A 19,975-nucleotide genomic window follows, 5' to 3' on the forward strand; every position below is an offset into this window, starting at 1 on the left:
AGACCCTAGTGTCCTCAAGTTCTTCATTCCAGGGATCATTCTTGTGAGCCTCAGAAGTACATCCTTGCTCTTGTATTCTGGCCCTCTCGACATGAATGCTAACATTGCATTTGCCTTCCTAACTGCCCGTTGAACCTGCACGTTAACCTTAAGAGAATCTTGAATGGCATTGTCTTTAAGAGAGAGGGAGAGCCCTCGTCCAACCTTTCCAGAGTTGGTTTGGATTGGATTTGTTTATTGTCACGTGTACCGAGGTACAGTGAAAAGTATTTTTCTGCAAGCAGCTCAACAGATCATTCAGTACATAGAAGAAAAGGGAATTAAACAAAATTCAAGAAAATACATGAGAATACATAATAGGGCAACACAAGATATACAATGTAACTACATAAGCATTGGCATCGGTTGAAGCATACAGGGTGTAGTGTTAATGAGGTCAGTCAATAAGAGGGTCATTTAGGAGTCTGGTGACAGTGGGGAAGAAGCTGTTTTTGAGTCTGTTCATGCGTGTTCTCAGACTTCTGTATCTCCTGCTCGATGGAAGAAGTTGGAAAAGTGAGTAAGCCGGGTGGGAGGGATCCTTGATTATGCTGCCCGCTTTCCCCCTGCAGCGGGAGGTGTAGATGGAGTCCATGGATGGGAGGCAGGTTCATGTGATGGACTGGGCGGTATTCACGGCTCTCTGAAGTTCCTTGCGGTCCTGGGCCGAGCAGTTGCCATACCAGGCTGTGATGCAGCCCGATAGGATGCTTTCTATAGTGCATCTGTAAAAGTTGGTAAGGGTTAATGTGGACATGCCGAATTTCCTTAGTTTCCTGAGGAAGTATAGGCGCTGTTGTGCTTTCTTGGTGATGGCGTCGACGTGAGTGGACCAGGACAGATTTTTGGTGATGTGCACCCGTAGGAACTGCTAACCATCTCCACCTCGGCCCCATTGATGCTGACAGGGGTGTGTACAGTACTTTGCTTCCTGAAGTCGATGACCAGCTCTTTAGTTTTGCTGGCATTGAGGGAGAGATTGTTGTTGTTACACCACTCAACTAGGTTCTCTATCTCCCTCCTGTATTCGGACTCGTCGTTATTCAAGATCCGGCCCACTATGGCCGTATCGTCAGCAAACGTGTAGATGGAGTTTTGCCACGCAACCGTGTGTGTACAGAGTAGGGGGCTAAGTACGCAGCCTTGCGGGGCACCGGTATTGAGGACTATTGTGGTGGAGATGTTGGTGTTCATTCTTACTGATTGTGGTCTGTTGGTCAGAAAGTCAAGGATCCAGTTGCAGAGAGGAGAGCCAAGTCCTAGGTTTTGGAGATTTGATATGAGCTTGGCTGGGATTATGGAGTCTGCACCTTCCCTGGATTCACTTCCTTTCCCTTCAGTTCCTGCAAGTCACAAATTTATCCCAGAAAGAGAAAATAAATGATATGGCGATCCCTCCGCTGGACTGGGGTGGGCAAAGTCAGAAGTCTCACAACAGTCCAACAGGTTTATTTTAAGTCACAAGCTTTAAGAGCGCTGCTCCTTCACTTTAACCTGTACTTTAAGCTGCTGTTGTGACTTGGAAAAGGGGCAAGAGTGGATTTCCTCCGATACAATCTCCGCATTGTGACGTCTTAATGTAACCTTCCTGAATCAGCCAATAGGAATCACCCTGTTCCGCGGTGACTGCGGCTTGCAGAGCGCAGTCCCGGTACTCGGAGATTGGAGCTCCGCCCCTCGTTGCCAGGGGCCCCGCCCCCCGCAGACAGCGGCCCCGCCCCCCGCAGACAGCGGCCCCGCCCCATTGTTGCCCCGCCCCCCGCTCCTCCTCGCGGGGACTTCCATGCGCAGAGCGGAGCTGTGACGAGCATGCGCAGTGCTGATGCTGGAACTGGACAGAGTGGGTGGGAGATGATCGCCAGCGCTTTGGATAATGCCGCCGCTGAGTAAGAGGGAGGAATGAAGTCTGCAGAATAACCTGAGAGAATTCATAACCTCTCCGTGGAAGATTCAAAGCCAGAATAAACAGTTATTGGACCCGTGCTTGCGGCTGAACGACCTTTCCTGGTGAGTATCCCAGGTAACGGCTGCCGTTGTCTGGGGCCCATCAGAAAGGCGCATGCGCATTCGCCATCTTTCTATTGAACGATGTACATGAGGGCGCATGCGCCACCATTCAGGCTCAGAAATCAGGAAGAGAGAAATTTGCGAATTGATTCCTGGACATTTTTTAAATTCGTTGATGGGATGTGGACGTCGCAGTCTGTGCCAGCATTTGTTGCCCATCCCTAATAGCCCTTGAGGGGGCATTTAAAGGTCAACCATATTGCTGTGGGTCTGGAGTCACATGTAGGCCAGACAAAGATGGCAGATTTCCTTCCTTAAATGGCATTCGTGAACCAGATGTTTTTTCAACAACAATCATCAATGGTTTCATGGTCACCATTAGTCTTTTAATTCCATATTTTTATTGAATTCAAACTTCACCATCTGCAGTGGCAGGATTTGAACCTGGGACCCCCCCAGAGCATTGTTCTGGGTTTGGGTCTCTGGTTAATTAGTCCAGCGTAATACCATTACGCCACCACCGCCATTGACTAACGTGGATTCTGGAAACTCCTATACAGGGTGAGAAGGGGAAAAGATGTGCACGCAGCAAACTGAAACCAAGAAGAATTTTGGTCCCTTCTGAATGTCTATCTGGGACTGACAGAAATTCCTTTTTCAGGGTGTTTTGGAGAACTGAACTCAGGCAGAGGAGAGAGAGGGAGAAAACTTGGAGTTGAGGAAAGTAACGAAGAAGATAGTGAGATGGGCTTGGATTTCAGCCCAAGGAGGATGGAGAGTGTGTGCGACGGGGATTTACTACTTTGGGGGAACAAGAGTGGAAAAAATATGCCAGAGAAATTAAAATTGTCTCTTTAGAATTTCTATCCTGGACTGACAGTGATGACTTTTGTAACACCTTCTACAGGATATTAGAAGGTGAGGAGAATTTGCCATCGGAAATCCCAAAACAAAACATCAGATCAACATTCAACAGAATAACTCTATTCTTCAGGACCTGAATATCATCAACTTCTGAATGTGAAAAGAAGAAGGTTCTCATTTGGAAAAAGAATTAAAATATCAGTGTGACTGGAAGAACACCGAGAAACACGAACACCCGAATGTGTGTCCCTGAAAACTGACTGTAGCACTTACACAGCTTGAAAAAATGTAACTTAATTGCTCTGGGAAGAAACTGTACACTTGTTCTGTGTGGAGAGACACAAGGACACTGGCACCATGGAGAAACTGTGGAAATGTGGGGAGGTATTCACTTTCCCCTCCCAGCTGGTAACTCATCGACGCACTCACAGTGGGGACAGGCCGTTCACCTGCTCCTTGTGTGGGAAGGGATTCACTCGGTCATCAAACTTAGCAATACACCAGCGGGTTCATACTGGGGAGAGGCCATTCACCTGCTCTGTATGTGGGAAGGGATTCGCTCGGTCAACACACTTAGCATTACACAAGCGGGTTCACACTGGGGAGAGGCCATTCATCTGCTCTGTGTGTGGGAAGGGATTCATTAACTCATCCAACCTAGTGTCACACCAGCGAATTCACACTGGGGAGAAACCATTCAGCTGCACTGACTGTGGAATGAGCTTTAGGCTTTCATCCACCCTGCAGAAACACCAGCGAGTTCACACTGGGGACAAACCATTCAGCTGCACTGACTGTGGAAAGAGCTTCAGGCATTCTAGCAGCTTCATCGTACACCAGCGAATTCACAGAGGGGAACGACCATTCACCTGCTCTTTGTGTGGGAGGGGATTCACTCAGTCATCTAACCTAGCATTACACCAGCGTGTTCACAGTGGGGAGAGGCCGTTCACCTGCTCCGAGTGTGGGAAGGGATTCACTGATTCATGCCAGTTGCTGAGACATGAACAAGTTCATACTGGGGAAAGGCCATTCACCTGCTCCGAATGTGGGAAGGGATTCACTGATTCATCCCAACTGCTGAGACATGAACGGGTTCACACTGGGGAGAGGCCGTTCACCTGCCCCGAGTGTGGGAAGGGGTTCATTGATTCATCCCAATTGCTGAAACACCAGCGACGTCACAAGTGACTGAGGGATTGGATTCTGCTGTTATTGCCGCTGTTACTGACAACTAGGCCCGAATAACATTCGTTCTGACAGATGGGGTTTGGTTCTGCTAATGTTAATCCACTGTTTAGCTGAGCTGGAATTAATTATTCTGGATCTATAGCTGATTGTGTTCTCGGGGCTGCAGAATTCTGGAAACGCTGTCTGTGACCTTTCCCCATAATTCAGAAACTCTCATTGGAAATTAGTTCACAACAATGTTCTGGACTTTTCCTTCAATCACAAAATGACCTTTGGTACAAAATCTACAATTCAGAGTCTGATTTGTTCCACTGATTAACATTTCCGATTAGAAAGTGCTGATCAGCCCTTGCTGCCAATTCTCACTGATTTGTACATTACACACAGTGAAGCCTCTGTTATCGCCCAGAAAGGGAATGGGAATTGGTGGAGAATTGAGAGTTCAGAATGTTATCCTTCCCATCTCCCATCTTGTCCAGAAATCCCCTCAGACCAGGAATGGAGACAAGTTCAATCCAAGTAATAGATTGTAAGAAATCACAGTTTAATCGACTTATGTAAAATCATCAGAAATTTATGGCATATTCCAGAAATAGCTCTCCCTCTGTATTCTGAAGAAAGCTTCTATGTCAACTTGCTGACTGACAAACACAGGACAGACCTGTTATCTCAGCCAAGGACAATGTCTTGAGCATAGCCCCTGAAAGAAGACATTTTTAACACTTATACAATTGGACATTATGAGCCAGTCGTAACCCAACTGTGTGTGCAACAATTAACAATGGCTCTCAAGAACAAGGAGATTTCAAAGTGATTGGCTTCATCCAAACATCGAAATCTGGCTCACACCAGCGAACCGTTCAGAGGGCACTGCAGCCACCAGCCATGGACACCGACACCAGTGAACCGTTCAGAGGAGATGGCAGCCACCAGCCATGGACACCAACACCAGTGAATCGTTCAGAGGACACTGCAGCCACCAGCCATGGACACTGAAGTATCTTATGATTTGAATCCAGTTTTATTTAATTTACGGTTGCCGGTTTTTGGTGAGACATTGCTGAAACTCAGTAGAAATTCAAGTTAAAAACTTGTCAGGTGCAAATAAGAATTGTTTTATTGAAGTTCATTGGTTACAACTTGAAAATGATTTAAAAGGTAGTTTGTAGACAATTTGATTTTCTTCAAAGAATCACAGGAATTATCTTCTGAGACAATAGCCTGAACACAACTTTAAAAGTCAAAGGCTGAAGTCAAAGTATGAAAATGAAATAGGAATACAGAACTCTTTTCTAATTCTCTTCCTTTACTCTCTCTCTCTCTCTCTCTCTTTGTCTCTTTCCTGTCTCTTTCTCTCTGTGTCTTTCTGACTTTCTGTCTTCTTGTCTTTCTGACTTGTCTTTCTAATTCTCTGTCTTCTTGCCTAAAATGGTGGCCAAATTATCCATGGATATACTATTTCATATCTGTCTTAAGCGATCCGATCACACCCCAATATAATCCTAATTGGTTTAAGCTATATTCAAAACACATTTGATTTGATAACAAGCCGTCCATCCTCACGATGCAACGCCGCTTCCAATTGTTGCTTATCTGCAACAATTAAGACATTATGTCATCTCATGCTATTATTTCGAAAATATAAATGAAACTGTATTTTGACACAGTCTAAAATGTTTCAGCTTGCATACGTTATGGAATGTGGTTCAGGCTGTTATCACAAGTGGCCAGAATTCAGAACAATGGAACCTTTGATTCTACCACCTTAAAATCCATGGGATTTTGCTGCTGCCCTTGAAAGAATGTGATGTTTTTATCAGTGGTTCTGTTTTTCCCAAACACATGTCTGAGTTTGGAAGTTGTATATTTCTTTCATTTTAAAACTGGGATTTAATATTTCTGTCTTAAACAGTCTTCTTACCTATATTAAGTGTATTTAAAATACCTGACTTCTACAGACACCAACACCAATGAACCATTCAGAGGACACAGCATCCCCGAACAGGCGCCGGAATGTGGCGACTGGGGGCTTTTCACAGTAACTTCATTTGAAGCCTACTTGTGACAATAAGAAATTTTCATTTCATTTCACACTGCAGCCACTAGCCATGGACACCAACACCAGTGAACCGTTCAGAGGAGACGGCAGCTACCAGCCATGGACACCGACACCAGTGAACCGTTCAGAGGAGACGGCAGCTACCAGCCATGGACACCGACACCAGTGAACCGTTCAGTGGAGACGGCAGCCACCAGCCATGGACACCAACACTCACTCGGCACCATCCTTCTGTTTGTCCTCCAGGAGCCAGAAACCATCCTCACCTAAAAAAGTGTTCACTATTTCTGTCCATTTAACTCAAGTTTGTTGCTTCCCAATAAACTGTTTTAAAATCACTCCTGAGCTCAATCCTCTTTTCGGGCAATGATTCCTCACTCTGGATCTTTCAAGTGGTGTTAAGAGTGGAATCACATCGCCTCTCGGCCTTTTGGCTAAGGTCAGCGTGAGGTCAGGTGTAATAAGCCCACAAGACATAGGAGCAGAATTAGGCCACTCGGCCCATTTAGTCTGCTCCGCCATTCAATCATGGCTGATATTTTTCTCATCCCCATTCTCCTGCCTTCTCCCCATAACCCCTGATCCCCTTATTAATCAAGAACCTATGTATCTCTGTCTTAAAGACACTCCGTAATTTAGCCTCCACAGCCTTTACAGCAATGAGTTCTACAGATTAACCACCCTCTGGCTGAAGAAATTCCTCCTCATCTCTGTTTTAAAGGATCGTCCTTTAGCCTGAGATGGTGTCCTCTGCTTCTAGTTTTCCTACAAGTGGAAACATCCTCTCCGCGTCCTCTCTATCCAGACCTCACAGTATCATGTAAGTTACAATAAGATCCCCCCTCATCCTTCTAGTGCCTGGATCTGGGATGTCGCTCTCGTGGGGACCATGAATTGGATTCAATTTGAATTGGTTTTTGGAGCAGGCAAGGAGCTGGATTAGGGGTTTGCCCCTGTCCACACTCTGAGATCTGGCTTTGTAACTCTGATAAAGTAATAAAAAGAAAACAATTTAAAAAAAGGAGTGGGATCACAGTGGTCGGGATCATCGACTTGAGAAACAACAGCCTGAATTAAATGTAAATGGGAATTTGAGTCTGGACTCGTGGAGTTTACAAAGCAGATATTTCTGTAGGTGTGTAGATAGGAAGAGATGAGTGAAAGTAAACATGCCCCAATGAGAGACAGATAAAGGGGAAATTATAATTGAAATAAGGAAATAACAGAAACAAAACAAATACTTTTTATCTGTCATCATCGTAGGAAACAAAAACGTTCTAATTACAAGGGGGAACTAAGGGTTCAGTGCAGGGGGCGGACGGCAACATTAATACAAGGAAGAGTCAACTTTTTAAAAATTGGTCAACAATACAAATATGTTAATCAAATGCCAGTAATAATGAAAAACCAGTCAGACACACGTTTCAACATCATTTTATAGAATTTTACAGAAAAGTTGTTGATTGAATGATGCTTTCTGACATTTATAATGTGAATAAAAGTTTAAAAAATGAAAAAGTCCATTTAATTCCCATTGAAAATGTGTTTGATTGATGAAGAGTGGAAGCTGCATGAATCCTGACTGAGCTGCAGACAGCTTTGCAGATGCAGGTTACAGATTCCCTTATCCAGTCCGAATGAGGAACCTATAGAAATAGTGTCATGTGAGACTACCTTTAAGAAATGGGTGATAACTACTCCAGTGATGTCAGAGAGTGGGTGGAGCTAGGCTGTCTGTCTGCTTTTTACTTTCGTTTTTGAGCAGGCTGCAGGGTGTGTTTTAGTTTTGTTTTCAGTGTTGGAGCTAAAGCCAGACCAAGTAGGTGTTCTGCTGTTCTCTCTGCCATCAAAACACTATCTCTTGATCATTTGGTGAATTCGGAATTATAAATGTTTTCAGTAGTGACTTTAACCTGATCTTCTTTTAAAAGGTTGTTTTTTGTAAGTCTTCTAGATGTTAAAAGGACAGCGCAAGCATTACTTGGTGTTGTATTCTTTGGGGGTTGTATTTGAATTAATGGTTGCTAAGATGTTCACTATGTTTCAAAAAGGTTAACTTGAGTTCATAGAATAAACATTGTTTTGCTTTAAAAAAATACTTTTCCATTTCTGCTGTACCTGTAGAGTAGGCTGTGTGCTCCCCATACCACAATCTATTAAAAGTTGTAGGTCAGGTGAAGTCTATGATACGCTTTGGGGTTCTCTAAACCCTGGCCCTAACAATAGAGAGTGGAGAAATTAATGGGACTAAATGGTGACTACATACTCTGGTCCAGACACCCTACTTCCTTACTTTCCAAGGACTGAAAAGTAGGAAACATACGAATCCTACACTCACTATTCCAGAAAGTAGAGAGAGATAAAATGGGAACCTACCGTCCAGTTAGCCAAACATCAAGTGTAGGCAAAATGCTAGAATCTATCCTTATTAATCGGGACTTGGTGACTGGGTGCTGATAAAATCAGACTAGGCCTAAATTTTGTGGTGGTTAGAAAAATGAGAGGTGATCCCATTAGAACATATGATTCATAAAGGTCTGGAGAGGTTAGACGCTGTGAAGATGTTTTATTTTCCTGACTGGGGAATCTGGGAAACTGACTCTCAGTCTCAGAATAAAGAGTTGCCCATTTCAGATTGTGATGAGCAATTTCTTCACCAAGGTTGTGATTTCTGGAATTCTCTCTCCGAGAGCAATGGATGCTCAGTCAGTGAGTGTAGTTAAGACAAATTTATATATTTTTGTGTATAAAGGGAATTGAGAGCTATGGGGAGAGTACAGGGAGATGGAATTGGAGTAGACAATCAGTGATGATCGAGGAGGTGGCAGTGTCGTGGTATTGTCACAGGGTCAGTAACCCAGAGACCCAGGGGACTGCTCCTGGGATCTGGGTTTGAATCCCACTATGGCAGATGGTCAAATTTGAATTCAATAAAAATCTTAAATTAAAAATCTTATGATGACCATGAAAACAATTATCAATTGTTGTTAAAACCTATCTAATGCCCTTCAGGGAAGTAAATATGCCACCCTTATCTGGTCTGGCCTACATGTGACTCCAGACCCACAGAAATGACCTCTGAAATGGCAAATCAGTTCAAGGACAATTTAGTAATGGACAATAAATGCTGGATCAGCCAGTGATAGACACATCCCCTGGACAAATAAAACAAGAATAGCAGGACAGGCTCGAAGGACCGAATGGCCTATTCCTGCTCATTATGTTCATTAAACCTCAGTCTGATTCCCCTCAAGCTGCTAAGTGAGTGAATTAAATCTTTCCTCACAAATCATGAAGACGCCAGACTACAAGTCAGGACATAAACATTGTTTATCACCTACAAATTACCAATTTATCTAGGCACACAGACCCTTTATTGACACAGAATCAGAAGGAGGCCATTCAGCCCATCAGTCTGTACCGACCCTCCAAAAGAGCACCTTACCTGGGACGACTACCCTGCCTTATCCCTGTAATCCCACCCAACCTTCACGTCTTTGGACACTAAGGGACAATTTAGCATAGCCAATCCAGCTAACCTACACATCTTTGGACACTAAGGGATAATTTAGCATAGCCAATCCAGCTAACCTGCACATCTTTGGACACTAAGGGATAATTTAGCATAGCCAATCCAGCTAACCTGCACATCTTTGGACACTAAGGGATAATTTAGCATAGCCAATCCAGCTAACCTGCACCTCTTTGGACACTAAGGGATAATTTAGCATAGCCAATCCAGCTAACCTGCACCTCTTTGGACACTAAGGGATAATTTAGCATAGCCAATCCAGCTAACCTGCACATCTTTGGACACTAAGGGATAATTTAGCATAGCCAATCCAGCTAACCTGCACCTCTTTGGACACTAAGGGATAATTTAGCATAGCCAATCCAGCTAACCTGCACCTCTTTGGACACTAAGGGATAATTTAGCATAGCCAATCCAGCTAACCTGCACATCTTTGGACACTAAGGGATAATTTAGCATAGCCAATCCAGCTAACCTGCACCTCTTTGGACACTAAGGGATAATTTAGCATAGCCAATCCAGCTAACCTGCACATCTTTAAACTAAATCCAAATCATGTCCAAGTGCAATCCGAGTTATCCAGCAGTTCAGCACTAATGGGGAGAGATATTTCACAAAACAAGTAACATCCAGTAATTCACTGTAAATCAGCACTGATGGATGCTGAGTGTTCATTACAGCAGGACCAGAGTCTGAGGTTAGAAATCGGTGAGTTTACTTTCAGAGTAATTCCTTCAATATCTTGCAAGTTAACAGCTTTGAACAGATGTCTATCAAATAGCTCGAACCTGATGATTACAAACATTCAGAGCTTACACAGCTTTATCCTCGAGTTACAGAACAGGCTTCCCCCTGTCAATATACAGCTGCAAGATTGGACTGTGATCTGTTTATTGTTCATGTTCAGTTCAATGCAAATTTAAACCAAGGTTTGTAGAGATGATGATCTATTCACACATGAATGAGAGATGCTGTGGGGCACACACCAAGTCGAATAATGCTGCTTTACATCAGAAATAAACTCCAACTATCAGAATAAACAGTCCTGAATGTGATTAACAGTAGCAATAACAGCAGAATCACACCCCTGTAATCACTGGTGAACTTGCTGGTGTCTCAGCAGGTTGTATGACTGGGTAAATTCTTTCCGGCAGGTGGAACAAGTGAATGGCTTCTCTTTGCTGTGAAACTGCTGGTGCCTCAGCAAAGTGGATGACTGGGTGAATCCTTTCCCACACTCAGTGCAGGTGAATGGTCTCACTCCCGAGTGATTATGCTGGTGTGTGAGCAGAAGTTTTCTGCTTTTAAAGCTCTTCTCACAGTCAGAACATTTAAATGGTCTCTCAGTCATGTGAACATGTTGGTCTGCAGTGAGATGGGATAAACAAGTGAATTCCCACACACATGGCAGGTGAACAGTCTCTCCCCAGTATGGATTCGCTGGTGTACAGTGAGGTCGCCTTTTCTCCTGAACCCAGTCCCGCAGTGAGAACACGTGAACGTTCTCTCGTCAGTGAACACGTTGATGACGCCGCAATTCCTCAGAACTTTTATAACACTTCCTGCAGTCTGGGCATTTAAACGGTCTCTCATCACTGTGAGCACGTTGGTGTTTCTGCAGGTTGGATGATCGATTAAATCCCTTCCCACATTCAGAGCAGGTGAATGGCCTGTCTCCAGTGTGAATGTGCTCATGTGCCACAAGGTGGAAAGATGTCCTGAACCCCTTCCGGCAGTGAGAGCAGCTGAACGGTGTGGAACCTGTGTGAATGTACTGGTGCTCCCTCAGTGTGCGTGGTCTTTTAAAACTCTTTCCACAATCAGTTTAATCAATTAAACTCTCTCTTGTTGGTGTGAACTCGCTGGTGTTTCTGCAGAGCAGAGAAATCAGTGCTTCCCTTCCCACACACAGAGCAGGTGACCGGCCTCTCCCCTGTGTGAATGTGCCGATGTATCAGCAGGGCCGATGACTGAGTAAATCCCTTTCCACATTAGGAGCAGGTGAACTGCCTCTCCCTGCTGTGAATGCGCTGGTGTATCAACAGGCCAGCCAACTGAGTGAATCCCTTCCCACACACTGAGCAGGTGAAAGGTCTCTCTCCAGCGTGAGTGTGTCGGTGACTTTCCAGGCCAACTGGATAATTGAATCCTCTCCACAGTCTCCACATTTATATGGTCTTTCCCCGTTGTGACTGCGCTTGTGTCTCATCAGGCAAGATGAACGGTTGAAACCTTGTCCACACACACAACACAGATGCAGTTTTACCCCACTGTGAATGGTGCTTTTTCCTTCCATGTTCAAAAGCTGATGATATTCAGAAAGTGGCTCATTGGTTTAGGGATATGATTTCTGCTTCGGGCTTTTCAGTGTTGAAGCTTGCGAGAGGTCCCGGGTTCAAATCCCGGAGGTGCCCTTTAGTGTTGTTTCGGGGCTTGTTTAGCACACTGGGCTAAATAGCTGGCTTTTGAAGCAGACCAAGGCAGGCCAGCAGCACGGTTCAATTCCCGTACGAGCCTCCCCGAACAGGCGCCGGAATGTGGCGACTAGGGGCTTTTCACAGTAACTTCATTTGAAGCCTACTTGTGACAGTAAGCGATTTTCATTTCATTTTTTTCATCCTGAAGAATCGAGTGACTGGGTCAGATCTTGACGTGGTCTTTGACTTATGATTGTCTGAAATTTCTCATCTTCTAATACCCTGAAAAATGAATTGAAAACAGAAAGAGGGAAACATGAGAGACAAGCCACAAAAACACAAAGGCAAGTTGTGAAATTCAGCTGAACACATCTGGTAAATTGTGGGGTTGGAACTAAGGTGAAGTGGTAAGAAAGTTGCTGGAATTGTTCCAAATGTTCACTAACGTCCTTCCAAAGATTTTATATTTAAAATCTATATTAAACCTGCAATAAAATAAAATCCACAACCACTGCCACTGACGATAAGGGCAGCAGACACTTGGGTAAAAACACCACCTGGAAATTTCCCTCCAAGCCACTCACCACCCTGACAAGGAGATATATTGCCATTCCTCCAGGAAATTCCTGGAATTCTCCCTAACAGTACTGTGAGTGCTCCTACACAACATTTAAAACATTTTTAAAAATAAATTTAGAGTCCCAATTCAGTTTTTCCAATTAAGGGGCAATTGAGCGTGGCCAATCCACCTAGCCTGCACATCTTTGGGTTGTGGGGGCAAAACCCACGCAAACACGGGGAGAATGTGCAAACTCCACACAGTCAGTGACCCAGAGCCGGGATCGAACCTGGGAACTCATCGTCGTGAGGCAACAGGGCTAACCCACTGTGCCACCGTGCTGCCCTCTCCAGCACCACATTGACTGCAGCAGTTCAAGAAGGCAACTCACCAGCAACTTCTCAAGGGCAACCAGGGATTGGCAATAAATGCTGATGAAACCAGTCACACCCACCTCCCATGGATGAATTTTTAAAACTGACCTGGAATATCCACGCAAATACAATCCTGACAGTTACTAGGTGCAATAGAACCAAGAATTCCTACAGTGCAGAAGGAACTCGACCCATCAAGTCTGCACCTGCCCTCTGCAAGAGCACACTACCTAGGCTCACTTCCCTGCCCTATCCCCGTAACCCCAAATAACTTGAACATCCCTGGACACAAAGGGGCAGTTTTGAACAGCCAGTCCACCTAACCTGCACATCTTTGGACTGTGGGAGCAAACCTCAGCACCCAGAGGAAAGGCACGCAGACATGGGCAGAAAGTGCAAATTCCACACAGTCACCCAATGCCAGCATTGAATTCTAGTCTCTGGCACGGTGAGGCAATAGTGCTAACCATTGCACCACCGAAATGCTCCACTCAAGTCACCCCACCTTCTGTGTTTGCATTGCTGCTGCTTTGGAAAACTTTGGGGCATTTGAAATTCTCCACCAATGACCACTCCATCTTACGGGAATTGAACCCACGCTGTTGGCCTTATTGTGCACCACAAACCAGCTATCTAGCACACTGAGCTGAACCAGTTATATAGCCCCTGTATAATCACCTGAGGAAGGAGCAGTGCTCCAAAAGCTAGTGTTTGAAACCTGTTGGACTTTAACCTGGTGTTGTCAGACTTCTTACTGTGCTCACCCCAGTCCCACATCTCCACATCATCACTCCATCTTTCTGATGGATAATGGTGGGTCTGTACACATGGGTTTATGTATTACTTGATTCCTAATTTTATAAATTTCCCATTTTCCACCAATATCCATATCACAGCAAAAAAGATCACAACTAATTAGTATTTTCGATTAGTATTTACAGCTTTGACAAAGGGTCATCTGGACTCCAAACGTGAAATGAAAAAATGAAAACGTTAGTTCTTTCCTCTCCACATGCTGCCAGACCTGCTGACATTTTCCAGCACTTTCACTTTGGTTTTAGTATTTTCGATGGCAATTGTTTTACCCAGCATTCTCCGCGGTAGTGAATGTCCCCTATTCACACCAGAGTAATGTACTGCACAGGCGCAGTATCGCCCAGTATGGGAGTATGCGCAATGTAAGTAATGGCGATGGGCAGAGTTGCTCTTTTGTCGTCTCTGCAGCGGGAAGGATGAGGAAACTCTGAGGGATCGATGGGGACGGATCTGGATAGGGAGGGTTTCTAAACACCTGGTGAGGGCCTCAAACCCCGAATGTGACTCTGCAAGTCCCGCGTTTCCGTTTCTGGGTTTTTTTTTCCCCAGACACAGCTTATGGATAACAGTCGCCATTCTGGTTCAGCGCGGAGCGCATGCGCTGTGGCCTTTAGACGTTTTAGAGAGTAGGCGGAGCTTCAGGTTTCTGTTCTCACCGGGTTCTCACCGGGTCCTAGTGTCCGGGGTCTAGTATCCATGTCAGACACCATCCAGGACAGCACGTTTTAAAACATATTTCCCACTTTCGGGTTGGGCATGATGTTCGCGGCCTCGAGGGGTATTTGTATCATATAATTTTAATTTTTTTAAATGAATTTAAAGCATCCAGTTCTTTTATTCCAATTATGGGGCAATATACCGTGGCCAATTCAGCTCCCCTTTCTTTTGGGCTGTGGGGGAGACATACACAGACACGGAGAGTATGTGTAAACGCCGCACGGACAGTGACCCGGGCCCGGGTCTTTGGCACCGTGAGATAGCAATGCTTCCCAATTTGGGCCTCATATTTATTTTCAATCATAGGTTACAGCCCCTAATAATAATAACCTTTTATTGTCACAAGTATGAAGTTTCTGTGAAAAGCCCCTAGTCGCCACATTCCGGCGTCTGTTTGTGTAAGCTGGTACGGGAATTGAACCCACGCTATTGGCCTTATTCTGCATCACAAACCAGCTATCTAGCTCGCTGAGTTAAACCAGCTAGATAGCCCCTGGATAGTTATCTGAAGGAACTGCTTCTCCATTTGGTTTATACTTCAACCCCACACTCCTAATCACTGCCTGCCCAGTGTGGAGGGGACTGAATAAGTCAGAGGATCTGCTCCTGGACCTGCTCTTGGGCCTGATTAAAGCAGCAATTTACAGAGCGGCGGGGGGTTAACTCTGGCTGTCAGTCCCTCTTCTGTGGTCTTGTCAATCCCTGGGTGGTCCTGGAGAGGGGGGGCGTACGGTGTCTACCGGAACTCATGAGACCTTCCACACCGGTGGACACCTCAGGGTACAGGATGTCTCATAGACACTGGAAACAACATTCTGGTTTAGTTGAGAAGGACGTTTGATTGGACCACAAGTTTGGGGAAACAAGAGAGGAAAAAAATCATAGAAACTGGAATTGTCGGTTCTAAATTTCTATCCTGCACTAATGGTAATCCTGACACTGTCAATGTCTTTTACAAGGTACAAGAGGACGATGATTTGCAGATGGGAAACTCAAACCAAACATCATATCGAGATCTGACAGAGTCACTCAATTCATGAGCACCTGAATACCATCCGTCTTTGAATGTGGAAGGAGAAATGTTTGTCTGTTCTGTCCGTGGGAAAAGATTTCAAACATCAGTGTGACTGGAAAAGCACCGAGACCCACACATAACCGAGTGAGAGTGATCCAGTGAACTGACTGTGGAAAGAGCTTTAACCAGTTACACAGCCTGAAAAAACATCACCCCATTCACTGTCGTGTTCTGTGTGTGGACGAGGCTTCCACTGACCATCCAAACTGGACATACACAACAACACCGACACCACGGAGAAACCGTGGAAATGTGAGGACTGTGGGAAGGGATTCAATTACCCATCCCTGCTGGAAATACATCGACGCAGTCACACTGGAGAGAGGCCGTTCACCTGCTCCATGTGTGGGAAGGGATTCATTCAGTCATCCCACCTGCGGATCCACCAGCAAGTTCACATTGATGAGGGGCTGTTTAACCAGTCAGACTGTGATAACAACTCTAAAAGCTCAGAGGACCTGGTCAAGCACCAGGTTGTTCGCACTGAGAGACAGTTCAGCTGCTCTCACTGTGGGAAGCTATTCAAACGATCACAGAATCTCATTGAACACGAGCGCACTCACACTGGGGAGAGACCATTCACCTGCTCTGTGTGTGGGAAAGGATTCACACGATCATCCCACCTCGCTACTCACAGACTGGTTCACAGTGATAACAGACCTTTCAAATGTACTGAATGTGAGAAGAGTTATAAAACCACAAGTGATCTGCTGATACACCAGCGAGTTCACAATGAGGAGAGGCCCTTCAGATGTACAGTGTGTGGGAAGGGATTTACTCAGTTATCTGGCCTCCAGAAACACCAGCGAGTTCACACTGGGGAGAGGTCATTCACCTGCTCCTTATGTGGAAAGGGATTCATTTATTTAACCAGCCTCAGATCACACCAACTTGTTCACTCGGATAAGAAACCTTTCAAATGTTCTGAATGTGAGAAGAGTTTTAAAACCACAAGTGTTTTGCTGAAACACCAGCGGGTTCACACTGGGGAGAGACCGTTCACCTGCTCGGACTGTGGGAAGGGATTCACTCGCTCATCCCACCTGCTGACACACCAGCACACTCACACCGGGGAAAGACCGTTCACCTTCTCTGAGTGTGAGAAGGGATTTACGTGGACAACTCATCTGACACAGCAACAGGTTGATAAATGTCTGCAGGGTTTGGATTCTGCTGTTGTTGCTGCTGTTAATCACATCCAGGACTGAACCATGGTCATTCTGACTGTTGGAGTTTGTTTTTGCTGATGTTAATAATCTCTGTAATTGGGCTGGAGTTTAATCCTCTGAATATATGTCAAGTGAACTAATATTATTTCAGACACACTATCGAAACCTTCATTTCACTGGGGTAAGAGGCGATTAATTGATGTCCTGTTACTGAATGTTGCATTTTTGTGGCCTTTCCTCCTTTCTAACTCCAGACTCAGTTCTTACACCTTCAGTTACTCTCAAAGCCATGTCCCCGCTCCCTATCGCTTCCAGTGTGTCTGTCTTAGCTTTGGCATCCAGGGGAGGTATTGGTAGCAAACCCAGGATCACGTAACACAAAACCCAGTCATTTGTACTGGAGACCTGGTCAAGCACCAGGTTGTTCGCACTGATGGACAGTTCAGTTGTTCTCACTCTGGGAAGCTGTTTAAATGATCACAGAATCTAATTGAACATGAACAAACTCACACTGGGAAGAGTCACATGAAAGTGGTCAGTACAAATGATACAAGGACATCCGAAAAAAGGATCATTACAAACAGTGCAGAAGCACTGCGAACCACCTAGAATCATATCATATCTCTGGGAAAAGACTGCAGTCGACCAGCCCGTATGGAGGCAGCACTGAAATTAGTTCAGTTTGTTTCAATTTGTACTGATGTGCTTGTCTCCCCAATCACCGAAGATGGTGATGTTTGTAGAGCCTCCTCCTCCTGTGATTTGTTTAATTATTCACCACCATGTGGATGTTGCAGGACTGCAGCTTTGATCTGAAACGCTATGAGTGAGATCGCTTAGTCCTGCCGAGAGCTGCTTCTGCTGTTTAATACGCTTATCGTCTCCTGTTATAGGGTCACCAGATTGGAATCTGTTTCCGGGAAACCTGGTGCTGCTCCTGACATGTTCTCCTCCACTGCATGGTGAATCAGGGTTGGTCCCTTGGCTTGATGGCAATGATAGAGTGAGGGATATGCCAGCCTGTGAGGTTACAGATTGTGTTTAAATACTGTGCTGCTGATGGCTCACAGCACCTCATGAATGCCCAGTTTTGATCTAGATCTGTCCAATTTTTTTGTGCACTCCCAGAACTGGTTGATCTCCCTAAATGCATGACCTCACACGATTCTGTGTTAAATTACCTATTGCCCCTGTATTGCCCACTGCACCAATCCATCTCTATTGTTTTGGAGATGATAGCTATCCTCCACAATGTCCAGAATTCGGCCAATCTTTGTGTCGTCTGCAAATTTCCTAATCATTGTTCCCTACGTTCACGTCCAAATTGTTACTATATAGCCCACATAGTAATGGTGCCAACACAGAGCCCTGTGGCACACCACTTGAAACAACTTTTCCAATTGCAAGGGCAGCCAATGAACATTATCCTTTGTCCCCGGTTACTGAGCCGACATTTTATCCAGTTTGCCACATTGCCCTGTGTCCCATGGGCTTTCACCTTTTGCCACGTGGGACTTTGTCAAAAGCCTTGCTAAAATCTATGTGCACAACATCTCACTGCACTACCTTTATCAACACTTCTTGTCACTTCCTCAAAGAATTTGATCAAATTTGTGAGGCAAGAACTTCCTTTAACAAATCCATGCTGCCTATCCCTGAACAGTCGATGCCTTTCTATGTGACAGTTAATCCTATCTCTCAGGATTCATTCTACTAATGGTGAGAATCAGCTCACTACCACAGCGAGTGGGTGAAGTGAATAGTACAGATGTGTTGAAGGGGAAACTAGACAAACACAAGAGGGAGAAGGGAATAGAGGATTACAATGAGAGATTTAGATGTGGGAAGATGGGAGCAGCTCGAGTGGAGCAGAAACTCCAGCAGGGACTGGATGGGCTGAATGGTCTGTTGCTGTGCTGTATATCCTGTGGAATCGAGCTCTGAATCCACTGTGTTATTTCTGTTTGTGTCGGGAAGCAGCATGACGTTAAACTGTGGACTATAATCAAAATCTCCCAGGCCACTGCCCTTCCCACCCTGCTGTGTGGAGCAAAATCCTGGGGATGCTATAGGAGCTACAGCTCTGGAACTCTTCCAGCAAAGACTCCTGAGGACCATCATGAAAATTCAATAGCAGAACAAAAATCTCAAAACAACCAGGTTCCCCATTGTGCTGGGCTCAACAGCATAGAGACCATCCTCCAGAACATTGAACTTGGCAGCCAGGCCATATCTCCCACATGGATGACTATAAAATCCCCAAGCAGACCTTCAATGGGGATTGTCTCAGGACAAACAACATCATGGTGGTCAGCACAAATGATACAAGGATATCCAAAATAGGATCCTTACAAACGTCTGCACTGCAGACCACCTCTCTGGGAAAAGACTGCAATCGACCGGTCCATGTGGAAGCAAGACTGAAATCGGTTCAGTTTGTTTCAAAGACCATCAACAGCAAACTCATAACATCTGACATTCCCAGAGAAAGACCAGAGAAGCTGCAGAAGTTCCCCCTGAGCGCCAACAACAACATAAACTGCCAGTTCTGTGGACGTCCATGTCGTCCCACATCAGACCCTCAGTCACAATAGGACCCACAGAAACCAATGTAATTAATGTCAGCTTGGACATACTCGAACAATGAGGAGTTGACTCCAGCATTATCCCTGTTCTCCGGATGGGATCACTGTACTCTGGCTGTATTATTGCAGAGCTATTAATGAAGTCAGTAAAAGACAATCTGTTGTTGGGAGCTTGATTATAGAAACATGAAAAATTGAAGGAGTGGCCATTTGGCCCTTCGAGCCTGCGCCTCATTCATGATGATCATGGCTGATCTCCCAACTCAGTAACCTATTCCTGATTTTCCCTCATATCCTTTGATCCCTTTTGCCCCAAGCTCCATATTATCTGGTGTCTGAAACCACAGGATTCAATATTTAGAGTCACCAAGATGAACAAGGATGTGTTCATCAGGGCCCAATTCTCTAGCTGGATATTCACAGGAGAAAGTCAGTCTGTTATCCAACACATTGAGGGAATTGAACAGAGAAAAATCCTGATTGTAAGAAACCCGCAAATAATTTGTAAATATCTGTCAAATGTTGGCAGGTTCCAACTGTCGATTTCCATCACATTGAAGTCAGTGAGAGG

At 45.0% G+C, this 19,975-nt stretch overlaps 1 protein-coding gene across 4 annotated transcripts; it reads left to right on the plus strand.

Moving 5' to 3' along the window:
• Positions 1-1,868: 1,868 nt before the first annotated feature.
• LOC119960634 (zinc finger protein 79-like) lies at positions 1,869-19,561 on the plus strand. 4 transcript variants are annotated; one of them, XM_038788262.1, is made up of 3 exons: positions 1,869-2,046; positions 2,954-2,964; positions 15,535-19,561. In XM_038788262.1, exon 3 carries the CDS (start codon positions 15,992-15,994, stop codon positions 16,856-16,858), a length of 867 nt encoding a protein of 288 aa, XP_038644190.1. In that variant the 5' UTR covers positions 1,869-2,046; positions 2,954-2,964; positions 15,535-15,991; the 3' UTR covers positions 16,859-19,561. The 4 variants fall into 4 exon arrangements, with proteins under 4 accessions (XP_038644190.1, XP_038644191.1, XP_038644192.1 ...); XM_038788263.1 differs by lacking the exon at positions 2,954-2,964; XM_038788264.1 differs by lacking the exon at positions 15,535-19,561 and having other exon boundaries at positions 2,954-5,185.
• The last annotated feature ends 414 nt before the right edge of the window (positions 19,562-19,975 follow it).

The sequence above is a fragment of the Scyliorhinus canicula genome, unplaced genomic scaffold (genome assembly GCF_902713615.1).
Source record: "Scyliorhinus canicula unplaced genomic scaffold, sScyCan1.1, whole genome shotgun sequence".
NCBI classification, from domain to species: domain Eukaryota; kingdom Metazoa; phylum Chordata; class Chondrichthyes; order Carcharhiniformes; family Scyliorhinidae; genus Scyliorhinus; species Scyliorhinus canicula.